This window comes from Phascolarctos cinereus, unplaced genomic scaffold, assembly GCF_003287225.1.
Source record: "Phascolarctos cinereus isolate Bilbo 61053 unplaced genomic scaffold, phaCin_HiC Scaffold_5;HRSCAF=322, whole genome shotgun sequence".
Taxonomy (NCBI): Eukaryota; Metazoa; Chordata; class Mammalia; order Diprotodontia; family Phascolarctidae; genus Phascolarctos; species Phascolarctos cinereus.
Genome location: NW_027555958.1, coordinates 380801232 through 380816236, shown reverse-complemented (window position 1 = coordinate 380816236; position 15005 = coordinate 380801232). Strand labels below are relative to the sequence as shown.

The 15005-nt window shown below is 40.4% G+C and overlaps 1 protein-coding gene across 6 annotated transcripts in view; it reads left to right on the top strand.

Moving 5' to 3' along the window:
- The window catches only part of PPP1R12B (protein phosphatase 1 regulatory subunit 12B), a 255019-nt gene that overhangs the window by 75938 nt on the left and 164076 nt on the right, over window positions 1–15005 (top strand). For all 6 annotated transcript variants that reach the window (XM_021003139.2, XM_021003135.2, XM_021003136.2 and 3 more), the window contains exons 3-6: window positions 5636–5754; window positions 10430–10589; window positions 12349–12493; window positions 13039–13113. In XM_021003139.2, the coding sequence (XP_020858798.1) occupies window positions 5636–5754; window positions 10430–10589; window positions 12349–12493; window positions 13039–13113 (499 nt within the window). The remainder of the gene's footprint in view (window positions 1–5635; window positions 5755–10429; window positions 10590–12348; window positions 12494–13038; window positions 13114–15005) is intronic.

Sequence of the window (15005 nt, the reverse complement as noted above, 5' to 3'; positions counted from 1 at the left end):
GAGAGTTACACTGTTAATAAGTGTCAGAGGCCAGATTTGAACTTAGGTCTTCTTGAATCTGTTTAGTGCTCTATCCACCATGCCACCTAACAGCCTCTGATGGGTAAAATGCACTATAAAATAGCATTAATCAGCATTGATTTTCTTTCTTACATCAATTTTCTGTTTTTTAGCATCAACAAGTTGTTTAAGTAGCAAGTTGGAGTTAAATACTATAGCATTTTCTTGTTTTTGTTCTTCTTGCTTCAATTAATTTTGGTCTTAGTTCTAACAAGTCACAGTGGTCTGACTATACACAGACAGTTGATTCAGGAATAACTCCCACATTAGTAATGAGTCATTTTGTGCTAGTTAAAATATAATCAATTTCTTTTTTTGTGATATTGCATGACGCTCATGACAGGCAGAACGTTCTGTCTCACTTATTGATAAGATGTTTAACAATGAGGATTCTATATAGTATAAAAGCTTTTGGCCTCTTCTGTTTCTTAACCCTCCACTTTCAGCAATTCTTAACCTTTGCCTTGAAGTTATTATGTATCAAAGTATATGTTGATTTAATTTGAAGGGTCTTGTTGAGTTTTAGTAGAATTTCTCCTACAGCCAATGTTGGTGCTTAAACACAGCTACTTTTATGGTGATATTTTTGCAAATACTTACCATGAGCACTGTGATAATGAGATGATCAGATGTCCCACAAAATGTTTTTCTTGTCGCTTCTGGATATACAATAAAACCGGGGACTTTATTTACCTCTCCCAGGAAGATTTGTGACCCAGCCTTTTATTTAGCTGCAATTCACTTCTGTTTTCTGGATAGGATTCCTTTCCACTTGTACTGTGTCCACCCTTCGGTTATTGAACAAGGATCTCATAGTTAGCGTACGAAGAGCAAAGTTAATGTTTACAGATAGTATAAAAGCTGTGATTCTTGGAATTGCCTGCTTCCTTTTCTGCAGCTCTTAACTACAGAAGTAGAAGGGAGTTAGGCAGAGCTAATCATTTTGTATTTTTTTGTTTCATGGGTTGCCCTGGCCCCCCAAAAGTCATCACCAAGTGACCACCTTGGCTCTTTATCTTGGTGATATGGCCTCCCTGTACTTAGGCTGGTCCTTGGAAAGCAGATACAGTATTTTGCTTGGACAGTACTTGGAGCCTTTCTAGCAAGGAAAGAGCTGCTGCTGGAGTAATTGTCAAGAACCCAGGGACACCTCTACCCCACCATGAGGCCTCAGAGTAGGACTTCATGGAGATAAGCTTGAATAATTGTTTTAAAGCAAAAGAGGTAGGCCTGAAGATGGAAGGACAGCTGCCTAAATATCACAAAAGCATCTTTTGTCAGTATTGAAGGAAAAAGCCTAAACATAGTGAGCAAAGAACAAGGCAGTAACAGGTATTTTCCATGTTAGTCATGTAATTATGTTTCGTAAAGCACAAGCAAAGACTTAACTTCTGAGATATCCACCTGTCTTCCCTGAGGCAAGGAGGCATCACCACAAGAGTAGTTTTTGTTTTAGAAGGAGAAAGACTGGTAGTTGAAACTCACCTTCCAAATAAGATGTTTGGAGTATATCTTAGATGAGTGTAAATTCAGATATGATCAGGTATGTTTTGTAATGAAAAGAGGATTGGAATATTAAGGCTGTTTAAAGTAAGCTTGTTTATTGGAAGTTCCTCATAACATGCTTAGAGTTTCATTGCACCTCTCTTGTTCCACAAACAAGCAGTGAGAGTGCTCTGACAACTGTGTGGAGGCCAGGGAACTGCCTTTCCCCAGAATCTGATCGTCTTAGGTTTATCTTGTAGGTCCTATGGCATTGGGGTCACCCCTGAGCTCCACAGGGTTATTGTGATACTTTGTGGAGAAGTTGAACAGAAGAAGAGTTAGGCAGCAAAACGTTGAGCTGTGGCATTGGTGTTTGGCTGGGCTGCTTTTTCTGAAAAGCAGCCTGGACTGTCACCAAAGCAAACAGAAATGAACAGTATAGTTTTATTCACTCTTGGGTCCCTCCCTTTGTTTCAGTTTTGTGAAAGTTGGCAACCTCTTCATCAGTTAGACCACTCTGTCTTCAGAGTCTCACGAAGATGGCTCTGAATCTTTAGTGTGCTCAAGTATGCTAACTTTTGGTGCCCAAGAGTTAAGGTAATTTCCTCTTGGTGGTTGCTTTTAGTAAAAATGTCATTAATTTGTGGAAAATATAACTTCCTTAATACTGGCATTTCAGTTTTGGTCAGTGACTACATCCATGATTTTTGAGCTACAGAATCTCGTTAAATTTAGCCACCTTTTTTTTTCCTTTTAGTAGATAGATGGATATGTAGAGCATAGATTAAATACTTCTCCAGACACTATATTAAATGCTGAGGATACAAATATAAGCAGAAAAGACAACCCCTGCATGCAAGGACTTCACTTTCTAATGGGAGAAAAAGTGAGTTGGAAGGGGAGAGCAGTGGGCAGGGAATGATAAGCAATTGGGGAAGGCTGCCAGGGATCAGGTGGAAAAGTCCAGGGACTCCGAAGTGGAGCCAGGAGTACAATGAATGTGGATGGCCTGGGCCACTTGTGAAATGGCCACCTGGGCCAAGGATTCACTCATCAGAAGAGGAGGCCACGGAGGCAGAGGTACCTCCAGGCTGCTGAGGAACCAGGAGCAAACCGGAAGGAAGAAGTAACAAGTAGAGCACATGCCCTGAATCAGGAACTTATCTATTGATGCCCTTCATGGGCTTTCTTCTTTTTTTCTGCTTTCCTTAGGAATCTGTGCACAGAGAATAATTTTAAATTAGATCTCCTGTTACATACCTTTGATCTTACATGAGCCAGTCACAGTGATTTCTTTTACTTGACATTTTGGGTAAACATACTTATGTCTTAGAAATAAGTATGAAACTTATCAGTCCTTTTTTCCCCTCTGAAGAATTATCTTGTGTGAACTGAATCACTTATTTCCTATTTCTAGGATAAACCTGAGGCCAGTGGATCTTTGTAAAACTGATTATGATGAGCTGATGTCACACAAACCCTACTTAGATAATTTTGTGGGGTTATGCTACAATTCATTTCTCATTAGGTTCACCCTTATGAGAAGCTTTGAATTTCACTGTTATTATCCATTTATATAGTACGTGGGTATATTTTTCAAAAAATTGAAAACTGCTTTTCTAACAAGTTGTACTTTAGCTTTAGGCCAAGAATTATATAGTCCCTTTGGGAGCTTGTCAGTCCTTAATTACTCATTGAGTTCTTCATAGACTTTGTAGTCTTTTTGGAAAAGATACTTTATTTTCAGGTGTTTTTTAAAATAATATTTTCTCCCCAATTACAAGTAAAAACAATTTCTACATTTGTTTTTAAAAACTTTGAGTTCCAAATTCTCCCCTTCTCACTCTCTGAGACAGCAATCTGATATATGTTATACGTGTACAATCATATAAAAACATTTTCATATTGGTCATTTTATGGAAGAAAACTTGAACCTTCCTCCCCCCCCCAAAATAAAGTGAAAAATATTATGGTGAGCCTCTATTTTCAAGGGAGAAGAAAGTGAGAAAAAATTTTGTTTTCTCTTTCCAGGAACACTCTGTGTTCAAGTGCTTTCCATTTCAGGTTCATATCCATTTTAAATGATGTGCTCCCATCTCTTATCTTTACCCTAGATAGTAATATTAAATCACAAAGAGAGGTTTGGCCTCAGTTATATTTCTTTTCTCTGTCCTTCACGCATACTCTTTTCCTTCTACTCCCCTACCTTCACTATATTTATTATGCTACTAGGATGTGCCAGTGCTTCTAAATGTCCAAGTGCCTTAATGAGGATCCTAGGGAGAACAAATGAAAACTATGCAAGGACTCTTAAACTTACATTAATTATGCTTAAGGAGAATAGAAGCTAAAGGGCTTTTTTTCCCCCTTTTATAATGATAGTTTTGGAGGACAGTGCTAAGTGAGACTGTGTTTTCCTTTGATGGACTTCAGGTATGGATTACTCCCTAGTATCCTAGGCCTGGATGCGTATTCTGTCCTTGAAGGAGAAAACAACAGAGTCCTACCCCTGTGTTCATTTGTGTGTGGATGTGTGCTCATTCACTTAGCAAACACTTATTAAATGCCTTCTATGTGCTAGGCACTGTGCTATTCCAGGAAAGAGGGGTGTATAGTCCAAATTGAATAGTCTTTTGCTTTCAGATGTTTCTAAGTACTAAACTGCTAACTCCAACCATTGTTGGGCCTCTTCATAAGGGCTAATTAAATTCCTCACAGACTTTGAATTACACAATTCATATTAATGAAAGAAAAAGCATTTATTATGTGCCAAACACCGTGCTCAGTGCTGGGAATACAGATAGAAAAAAATGACAGACCTTGCTCTCAAGAAGCTCATACTCTAATTGGGGGAAACGAAACACATAAAATAGCTCAACTGTAGGGTGGGTTGAAAAGCCTAGAAGGGCTAAGGGGGTGGTTCTGGGTTTCATGGCAAGGCCCAGGGGTCTTTACCATGTATCAAAAGGTCTCAGGACAGTGCCCAGGGGTCTGCAGGGGAGAGCGGCAAGGTAGATGATAAGGCCTGGTGATCTGGTGACTCCCAGCTCATCTAAGTGGTATGAACAGCTGTGTTGCTCTTTTGCCTGGCTGCCCTGGAGGGTGTCTGCAGCCTCAGGAGAGGGGAGACCCTTCTGAGAGGAGGTGTTCCTTTGGCGCTTCTTCCTGTCCAGGTATCCTGTGAATTCTGGACATCTCCTCACAGGGAAGGGGCACAGGGAAGTTGGGGGAAGGAAACGTCTGCCGTGATTCTTCCTTCACACAGTCCATATGAGGCCATAGCATATTAATGATTTCTCTGATATGGTAATTCTCTTCTGGAGTGAGGAAGGAACTGTGTAGATGACTGGTGGTGGTAGTGTTTGTGTTTGTGAGTGTGTGTGTGTGTGTGTAAGTGTGTGTGCACATGCGTGTCCAGATTTGAATAGATACCATAAATATATATGCTTGAGACCACAAAAATATTTTATGTCCCCAAATGTAGTCATTGGCAAAATTTTAGTGAAAATCATTGCTGTATGTCACTTCTGACTTTTGTCTCAAAATTATTCCAAGATGTAGCAAGGGATTTTCTTTTCAGAGACTTGCATTTGGAGAGAACGTGATTTTACTCCTTACAGAAAGCTTCTCATCCATCCATATAGAGATTTTTCTTTCTTTGTTTCTTTGTTTGTTTGTTTCTTTGTTTGTTTCTTTCTTTCTTTCTTTCTTTCTTTCTTTCTTTCTTTCTTTCTTTCTTTCTTTCTTTCTTTCTTTCTTTCTTTCTTTCTTTCTTTCTTTCTTCCTTTCTTTCTTTCTTTCTTTCTTTCTTTCTTTCTTTTCTTTCTTTTTAACATTCTCAGTGGTATTTTTGAAGCATGTCCTGCTTATTGCCATAGAAAGAGGGAAGAAACTGTGAGCCTTACTTATTGAAGTATCTTAGAGATCCAAAGGGTTAAACATGGAACACCTAATTTGAGACCTGTTTGGAATCCCAAAACAGATACCTTTTCTGTTAGTTTTTCAAGCTCTTCTCTAACCTTTGGTGCATGAGTGTAAATTGACCCCAGCCTGGCATAGATAACATTACTCCTGGGTCTCATCTGCGCAGGTATTTCATTAACCATGGAGCCAGTGTGGCTGCAGTGAATAGCGAAGGTGAAGTCCCCTCTGACCTTGCAGAAGAGGCAGCAATGAAGGACCTGCTCCTGGAGCAAGTGAAGAAGCAAGGTAACTCATTGGGGTGACTAGGGAGTCCAGCGCCCTCTCCTAGTGAGAGGCCTGAGAGAAAGCAGCAGCTGCTGCTGGAACACAGATACGTTAGAAATGATCCTTCCTCTTATGGGAGCCTTTCATTAATATGTAGTGGGAGGGGGCAGGCTAAATCTGTCTGCACAGCATTACCAACCAATTACCAACATCCTGGATCCTCTTAAGAACTCAGGCAAGAGAAGACCAAATGCCACAAAGATGCGTCAGTCTTTGTGTCCTTTCTTAAGGTTAGATACAAGCCTTGTATTGTATAAGTTGATTCATTCTTTGGTAAGGCAGATCCAACTGATACGAGTTAGGATGACTTACTGTTTTTTCCATTGATAAGAGCCTGGAATAAACCTGGGAAAACCGTTTATTTATAGCCTCTGAAATGATCTTGAAACAGTCACACTTGTCAGGTCAATTTGCTTAGGAACGTAAAAAAATAAGACAGTAGGTTGAAGAAACAGAGAATAAATTTTACTTCTTCATCCTCATTTTAGATTTTCAGGAAAACCAGCATCTGGGGATAATTCTGCTGTAGGCAGACAAAAGGAGCACTGGATTTGGTGTAGGTAGGAGAACTTGAGCTTGTATGACTTTGGGCAAGTCGCTCAACTTGTCTGGTCCTCAGTGTCCTCATCTGTAAAATGAGGGGGTTGGACTAGATTATCTTGAAGGTCGTTAGCTACTCAAGGTATAGTAATCCTAAGTCATTTAGCTTTGTAAACCAAGTTTTGTAGAAGCAATAAAGGGATGGATAGCCTTGAGAAGTGTAGGTGGGACTATTGCTAATTCTTTGTGGTACATGTTTGTAGTACGCTGTATCCAAACTGTGGCCAGCAGTGTACCCTGTTACTGTTCGTTAGTTGTATCCTAACTTGATTCTGTGCCTGTCTTTTTTTTTTTTTTTTTTGGTGAGGCAGTTGGGGTTAAGTGATTTGCCCAGGGTCACACAGTTGGTGAGTGTTATGTGTCTGAGGCCAGATTTGAACTCAGGTCCTCCTGACTCCAGAGCCAGTGCTCTATCTGCTGTGCCACCTAGCTGCCCCCTGTGCCTGTCTTAATGCACAAACTCACAATTTTGCCATTGAGACATACTTTGCCTCATTTAATGAAAAGGAATATGTTTTTCATTCATTCAACAAGTAGTTATTGAGGAGCAGCCTGGTATAGCCAGCTCTGAAGTTAGGAAGACCTGGATTCAAGTCCTGTCCCCAGTACCTGCTAGCTGTGTGACCATGGACAAGTACCTTAACTTCTCAGTGCCCTAGGCAGTTCTTTAACACTGTAAGTTACAATGAGTTTCTGGACAGCATTGGAGGAGGGCGTTTCCAAACGAGAACTTCCCTACATGTACATCTTAGGTCCAGACTGAAAATAAATTTTTTGGACCGCCTATCGCATACAAAGCCTTAGGTTATGAGTAGGGGATGTAGAAACAAAGATTAAAAACAGTTCTTTCATTAAGGGAACGTGCATCTTGTGGGGAGGATACACAGTTGTGAACGCCAGCTAATGCACAGAAGGAGAGCACTGACCACTAGTGGAAGAGGAGGCCAGGCTTTCCAGAAGAAGCGGCTCCCAAGCAACATCTTAAAGGAAGCCAGAGATTCTAAGAGTTGGAGGGGAGGAAGAGGATTATTCTAGGCCAGGGGGACAACTGGTGCCAATGCATGGAGGCAGCAAGTCGTCTAGTTTGGCTGGAAGATCAAGTGTGTCAAGCAGAGTGATGTGAAATGAGGCTGGAAAGCTAGAGTAGAGCCTGCCTGCGGATGGTCTTAAATGATCAGCCAGAGAGTTTGTACTTTATTTTAGAAGCCATGGGGAGCTACCAGAGAATGACAGAGTATGGCCTGGGCCTGTGGAATATGAATGTGGAGGATGGAAGCAAAAAGACCGTTCAGGAACCTATTGTAATAGTCTGGGGAAGAGATGGTGAAGGTCTGAACTATGGTGGAGGCTGTGTGATTAAGGAGAAGTGGACAGATGCAAGAGAGGTCATGGAGGTAGACTTGACAAGGCTTGGCAGCTGGTAGACATGGGAAGAGAGAGGGAAGAGTCAGGGATGAATGACACCAGTGTTAAGAACCTGTGACTCAGAGGTTGATAGTGCCCTCAATAAAAAAGGAAAAGTCTGGAGAGAGAGTCTTTGTCCTCATGGAACTTACAATTTTTAGTAGGAAAAATGTGTGTGCATGCATACACACATATATACATAGATATGCGCTCTGTGTGTGTGTATGTGTGTATATGTGTGTGTATATATATGTATATATATATGTATGTGTGTGTGTGTGTGTGTGTATATTTATCTTCCCATATGCACAAATGCATGTACACATACATACAACTATAACATAAAGTACAATGTTTAAAAGTCTTATGGGAGTTCAGGGAGGAAGAGATGGCTTCTGTCAAGGGCAAATCAGAGATGTGTTGAGAGAACTGGCATTTACCCCCTGTATCTTGTAGGCTAGGTAGGAATTTAGCAGGTAGAGCCTACATTGTGTGATGAGCATTCAAAGTAGAAGGAACAGCTTTGATGTAGGCAAACTGACTCACTGTCAGTCAGTAAACAATTATTTAGCATCTCCTATGTGCCAGGCACTGTGCTAAATGTTGGGATACAAAGAAAGGTGAAGGACAATCCTGCCGTCAAGGAACAACCTGCAGCTATGTACAGACAAGCTATAGATAGGATGAATGGGAGATAGTCAACAGAAAGATGGGGATGGGGAAAGACTCCTGTAGAAGATGGGATTTTAGCTGGGACATTAAGAAAGCCAGGGAAGCCAGGCACAGAGAAGATGAAGGAGGGTATCCCAGGCATGGGGCAGCCAGTAAAAAGGCATGGAGTCAAAAGATGGAGACAAGGATGGGTGGCAGAAAGCCCTGGGGTAGGGAGAAAGGATGAGGATGAAAATGGAGGACCCAATCTGAGAAGTTAGTTTTGGAAAATAAGTACTTTTTTCTGAGATAAGCTAGAGGAAGAAGATACTGTTCTGGGTTATGAAACCATCTGTGATTGAAACATTTGCCTTCTCTTGTCTCAAATGTGAGTATAGACAAACTCTTAGTATATGTGCCCAGTCCTTAACACCTGAGGGATGATTTGTTCATGTTATGTTTGAGCTCCTGTGAGCCCTTGATTATTTATAGCATCCAGGATCTCAGCAGCAAACCTCTCCCCTCCCACTGAAGTTCAGCTGCATTGTAGGTTACCAGTAGTATAACTAAGCTGGGTGGGTGTCAGGACCAGTGTATCTGGATTTGAGTGAATGAGTGTATCTGGATTTGAATGAATGAATTTTGGATTTTCTGGTGTTAAGGAAGAATGCCTTTGTGACAGCAAGTAATATAAAGTTGAGTACCTTATAGTAATTTACCAATCAGGTGTCCCCACAATATTTTTAAATGGCATATGGATTTTCTGGAGTTTGATAGCATTTCTTTGGAGGAGGACATATTTAACTGCAGTTACTATTGTATTTCTTACTAATGATATTTGGGTAGAAGTCATATGCTCTGGAGATTTTACAACCCAAAGTAGTGTTCTACTTTATATATGGGGATTGCTTTTAGGAAATTGCTTTAGAGAAGGGTGTATTTTTGGTTTTCATTTGCAGTTTTTAGGTTATAATTGAGACTAAATATATTGTATTTCTTGTGCTGTAGAGGCATGATCACTAGACCACAATTCAGGGAAACCTGGTTCTAAGTGCTTGCCTACCTATGTCACCAATGAGCTGTGTAACATTGGAAAGTCACCCGACTCTCCATGTCTGTCTCATCCTCTTTCAAATGTGTCTAATAATCCCTGTTATCTCTATCATATAGGTCTGTTTTGAGGCTAAAACTACATCATGTATAGAAAAGTACTTGAAAAGTATTATTGCAAATATAAGGCATTTGATTTGTAGGCTCTTTTCCTCTTATGAATAGCTTATGGTATGTTCTCTTCATGAATTCTCCTTCATGTAGAATTTTTGTTTCACACATATATGTACACATACACACGCACACACACACAACTTTTAGAACAGTAATCTTAGTGATCATGTAGTCTCACTTTGATTTTAGGAGTAATACCACTACTACTACTACTACTACTACTACTACTACTACTACTACTACTACTACTACTACTACTAACTCAATTACATACCATTTTGAGGTTTGCAAGCTGCTTTGTATGTATCATTTCATTTGAATCTCAACAAGCCTGTAAGATATTATCTCCATTTGAAAGATAAGGCAAAGATACTTTCCCTAATCACAAGACTAGTGAGTATCAGAGTTGGGATTCTACCCAGATGTCTCTTGACTCTCTCCAACACTTTATCCACTATTATATGTGACGACAGAGAAATGTGAGACATGAAGAGACTTGCTGAAGAACACAATTACTTAATAGAAGAGATCTCTTGACTCTAGTTCAGTGCATTTTACGCTGTACCAGATTCAAGGTGTGTGTATGTGTGTGTGTGTTTGTGTGCGTGTGATTGTGTTTAAATGTCATTTGCATTCTAACCTAGGAGTAAAATGGAAAAGCTCAAAGCTCGAAGACTTAGCTTGTGTTTGGGATCCAGACAAAGAAAATATCCTCCTAGACCAAACTAGGTGTTTCACTCTCTGCTGGTTTCTGCAGGGGTTGATCTGGAGCAGTCAAGAAAAGAAGAGGAGCAGCAGATGTTGCAGGATGCTCGCCAGTGGCTCAACAGTGGCAAAATTGAGGATGTGAGACAGGCTCGTTCAGGGGCTACCGCTCTCCACGTGGCTGCTGCCAAGGGCTACTCTGAAGTTCTCAGGTAGGATGCCTTGACACCTTGAGCAGGTTTTGTCAGCTAAAAATTGACCCGTGATTCTCTTGACTGGTGCTTCTGGAAGGAGGATGAAGGATTTCTCAGGATGAAGGATTTTCTCAGTTGGTATGTGTTTACTCCCTCTCCAGGCTTTTTGAGTCTGCATCAGGGTACACATTCTACCTTCTGCCATTGTTCGTAATGAGTTTTCCCCTTTCTTTTCTTCTTCCATAGCTGCCCTGGGTTTTGCATGTTTATGAGCATACAAGCATGCTATGGAATGTAAGGCATACAAGTGTTCTGTGGAACACAAAAAAATTGGGACGCATTTGCCTACTAGATTCCACAAGGCCCCTTCTAGGCCTATGATTTATTACAAATAACGTGTGCAACCACCACCTCTTGTAACCTGTAATAAAGTATTGAATTCGTAATTATTTTGGTCCTTTGTAATCTCTAGTAATGGCTTTGAGATTTTTAATTACATAGACACTAATTCACTATGTTGCCTGTCTTCCAATTAGGTATAAGAATAAAACTTCTTTAAAGGCTCCTTTTTATGTAATTTTTAGAGTTTTAAAACTTCGCCCGTCCTACTCATTCTTTCATCTCTACACGACAGATGATGCCATCTTGTGATGTTGCTATTAGCTAAGCTTCCCTAAAAACTTAAATGGCCACAACCAAACAGGAGTAACAGGTACAAGCTGCAGGCAGCAAGTTTAGGCTTAGCATGGCCCCCTTCACCAATTACTTATTGTTTACTTTGTATAGACTCTGCCTGTGCGTTTCTATGTACATGCTATTCTTACTCTCTCCCTCTAATTGAAATCAAGGCCTTTGAGGTCATGAGCAGTTTTGTTTTTGTTATTATATTTCCTGTACCCATCACAATGCCTGGCACACAGTACATACCTAATAAATGTCTATTGAGTTGTTGAATTGCATTAAGAAACTCATTCTTAACACTGGGATGGGCTGCCTTCTGAGTCAGTGGCTTGAGCTGAGGCCAAATGTCCACTCGTCAGCTGTGGGGTAGAAGGAATTCTTCATCATATAAAGATTGACTGGATCTCTGAGAGCACTTCTAAATCCAAATTCTCTGATTCATGGCTTCAAGATGGGAGCCAGGAGTGTTCAGCAGATCTCTAACAAGTTTGGATTTCACAATTTCCTCCCTGCCACAATCTCAAGTTTGGGTTGTAGGTTTTGGTTGTTCAGGCTTTCTTGGCTGAGCATTTATAGAGTGAGGGTATCTGGATCTGTCATACACCTGCTATTAAATGTATGAGTGACTTTCTAGAAAGTTCCCTGCAGGGAATTAGGTTCCCAGTTTGTGTTTTGTGTTTTCCTTGTATGAGAAATTGAAAACTCATTCTATGATACAGTTACAGGACATAGCTGGTTAAATCAAGCTTGCGTTGTATACATATTGAAGGTACACACCTTTTCCAAGTTCTCTGTTTATAGGAACAACGCAAGCGTTCCAGGAAAATGCCAGGTAGCATTTAGTAGATACCATCTTTGGCCAGTGGAACTTATGATGGGCCCCCAAGAATTGCTTGTGAAACCTGAGCTTTGGCTTAGAGAGTGGAGGGTGTCATTCAGTTTATTTTAAATGAATGTTTATTAAATGCCTTTCTTCTATGGCACTTGCTAGGCACTGGGAATACCTAGGGACCCAAAGCTAAACTGGTAATGGACTAGGAGTTGTTCTGCAGAGAACTACAGTGTTAAGCATTTTACCTTTGGTTTTTCTTCTCAGGCTTTTGATTCAGGCTGGCTATGAACTGAATGTTCAAGATCATGATGGCTGGACTCCCCTCCATGCTGCTGCACATTGGGGGGTGAAAGAGGCTTGTTCCATCCTTGCAGAAGCACTCTGTGACATGGATATCAGGAACAAACTGGTCAGTGAAGCAGACATATAGTAGGCAGCAGTGGGCACAGTGATCAGTAATGTGTCAGGAGGGTATGAGTGGTTAGAGCATCACACTGCATACTACCTTTTTTAAAAATAAATTTTTATTGACGTATTTTATTTTTATATCACCTGTACTTCCCATTATATCTTTTCTTTCCACATGCTCCCAGAGAGCCATTCCTTATAACAAAGAATAAAAAAAGAGTAGGGAAAAAATATTTCAGCAAAAATTAACAAGCATATTAAAGGAGTCTGAAATTATATTTAATGTTCCCCACCCATGACCCTCTACCTTTGATAGTAGTGCGGGGAGGTCCCAGTACTAAATCTTGTAACATGTAAAACATTATTTTTAAGGGGCTGTCATTTATGTATTTTCTCTGTGTTAGACAGGCCAGTATCATAAAATAGGGATTCTGTGGGCAGAATGCAAAAGCAGAACATGAAAGTTGAGTGGTCCCTAGTACAGAGAGCGCTGATTTTGTTGCTGTTTTGTTTTCTGCTGCTTATGGTGCCCTTTCTCACTGCCAGGGCCAAACACCCTTCGATGTGGCTGATGAAGGGCTTGTGGAACACTTGGAGATGCTCCAGAAGAAGCAGAATGTGGTGAGTCTGAGACTGGTGCCTTTATTGAAGCTTCTTTAACAATTTCTTATCTACTCCAGGTATCTTAGCCACTTGCTTTAGTTATGTCTCTGCTGAGACTAAAATGGACACTTCTGCATTCCTGGGATGATAATTAGTCTCTTCGAGGACTGTCAGACAGCCTGTTATAAGGAAACATCCCAGAAAGCCCTAATGTTGAAACTTGCTTTTTATAGTGAGACAACCTATTAATTGCTAGCGTTTTTAAGCTTCTGATTGCCCCTGAATTCTAAGCATGGCTCTAGAATCATAGTTTTTCCCACAGGAAGTACCTGGATACTTCGTAAGTTGGATATCATTGTTAGAAAAACTGAAAAGATCAAGAAGCTTTTGTTACTTGAAATTGAAAAAAGAAGCACTGCATTTTGGGTCACGGACACTGGGTAGATGAAAACTCTCAGTTATTTTAGAAATCCTAACCATATAAATTTGAAGATTTATCACCATCATCATCATCATTGTTATCATCATCATCGTCATCCTGCCCTAATTGATTGTTTACTTTGAGTGTTACTTTGCTGCCTGCTGTACAAAATAACAACATAAATGTTACCCTCTACCCTTTATAAAGGATTTTAATGTTTTCAAAGAGTTTTGCATTCCCTATCTCTTTAATCCTCATTACACCCTTTTGAAGTAGGAAAATTTGAGGCTCAAATATGGTATATGACCTGCTCATAGTCACCCCACCAGTAGATGTGTGATGTAGGATTTGAAATCAGGTCTCTCCTGACTCCGGGTTCACTACTCTGCCTCTCAGTGAACCAGTAAAACCAATGCATAAACATACAGACAGTGCTAAAGATGGTAGAGTAGAAACTTCAAACCAATGTGTGAATAAACAGTAAGTAGTCAACATTGTATATACGAGAAGACTTGGAGTGGCTGGTCTAGGAAAAGAGAACAAGGATCATTGTACAATTGGAGTGAAGAACAAGAGCAGTAGCCATGGGAGTTCCAGTCAGAGAGTGGGAGTGAAAGAATCACTGGCTTTCTTCTTATCCGTCTTGGGAGGCTGGCTGGTGTTTTTTTTTTAACCTTCTCATTGGCTGCGAGGTAGGGAATAACCATTCAGAGTTTTAGGACAGACACTAAACTCTGCCCTGATACAGCAGCATTGTTGAATTGAGCTTAGAGCAAGTATGAATGGAAGAGGTATTGGTGAGAGTTCTGATAGAAGTAAACATTTAGAGTGGTTGGCACATGGACACCGAGATCACGAGACCTCCAGAAGTAGGTAAAGAAGGATTTGTTTTGGGATGTTGAGATAGAGTCGAGTCCTGCTGTAGCCATTTGTTGATTGACTGGAGAGAGAAGGACTCTAACAAAAGTATGGTTACTAAACCCATAAATATATATGCTTAGCTCAGAGAGTATAGGGTTTTTAAATCTGAGAAGGCCATTAGGCGTCCCCTAGGCCAGGATTTTTTTAACCTGGGGCCCATAAACTTTAAAAAAATATATTTTGATAACTGTATTCAGTATAACTGGTTTCCTTTGTGATCTTATCTATTTTATGCATTTAAAAACTTTATTCCTCGAACAGATTTATAAGGGTGAACTGGACTGCCAGACAGGTCCATGACACAGAAACGGTTAAGAAATCCTGGTCTGGGCCCAGCCTCTTCATTTTAAAGAAGTTCCATGTCTTACAAGTGGTAGAGCAAGGACTAGAGTTCCAACTCTCTGAATTGTGCTATATGCCTTATAAAATGCCTAGTCCAGGTTCCTTCATAAGTATTCTGGGTGATGGTCCTCTTCCTTTTCTGTTCCTTTGGCTGGGTGAAAGAGAGAAACATCTAAGTGGAGAGATTCTCTTTGCCTTCTCCTGCCCTAGAGATAATGGGACGTGG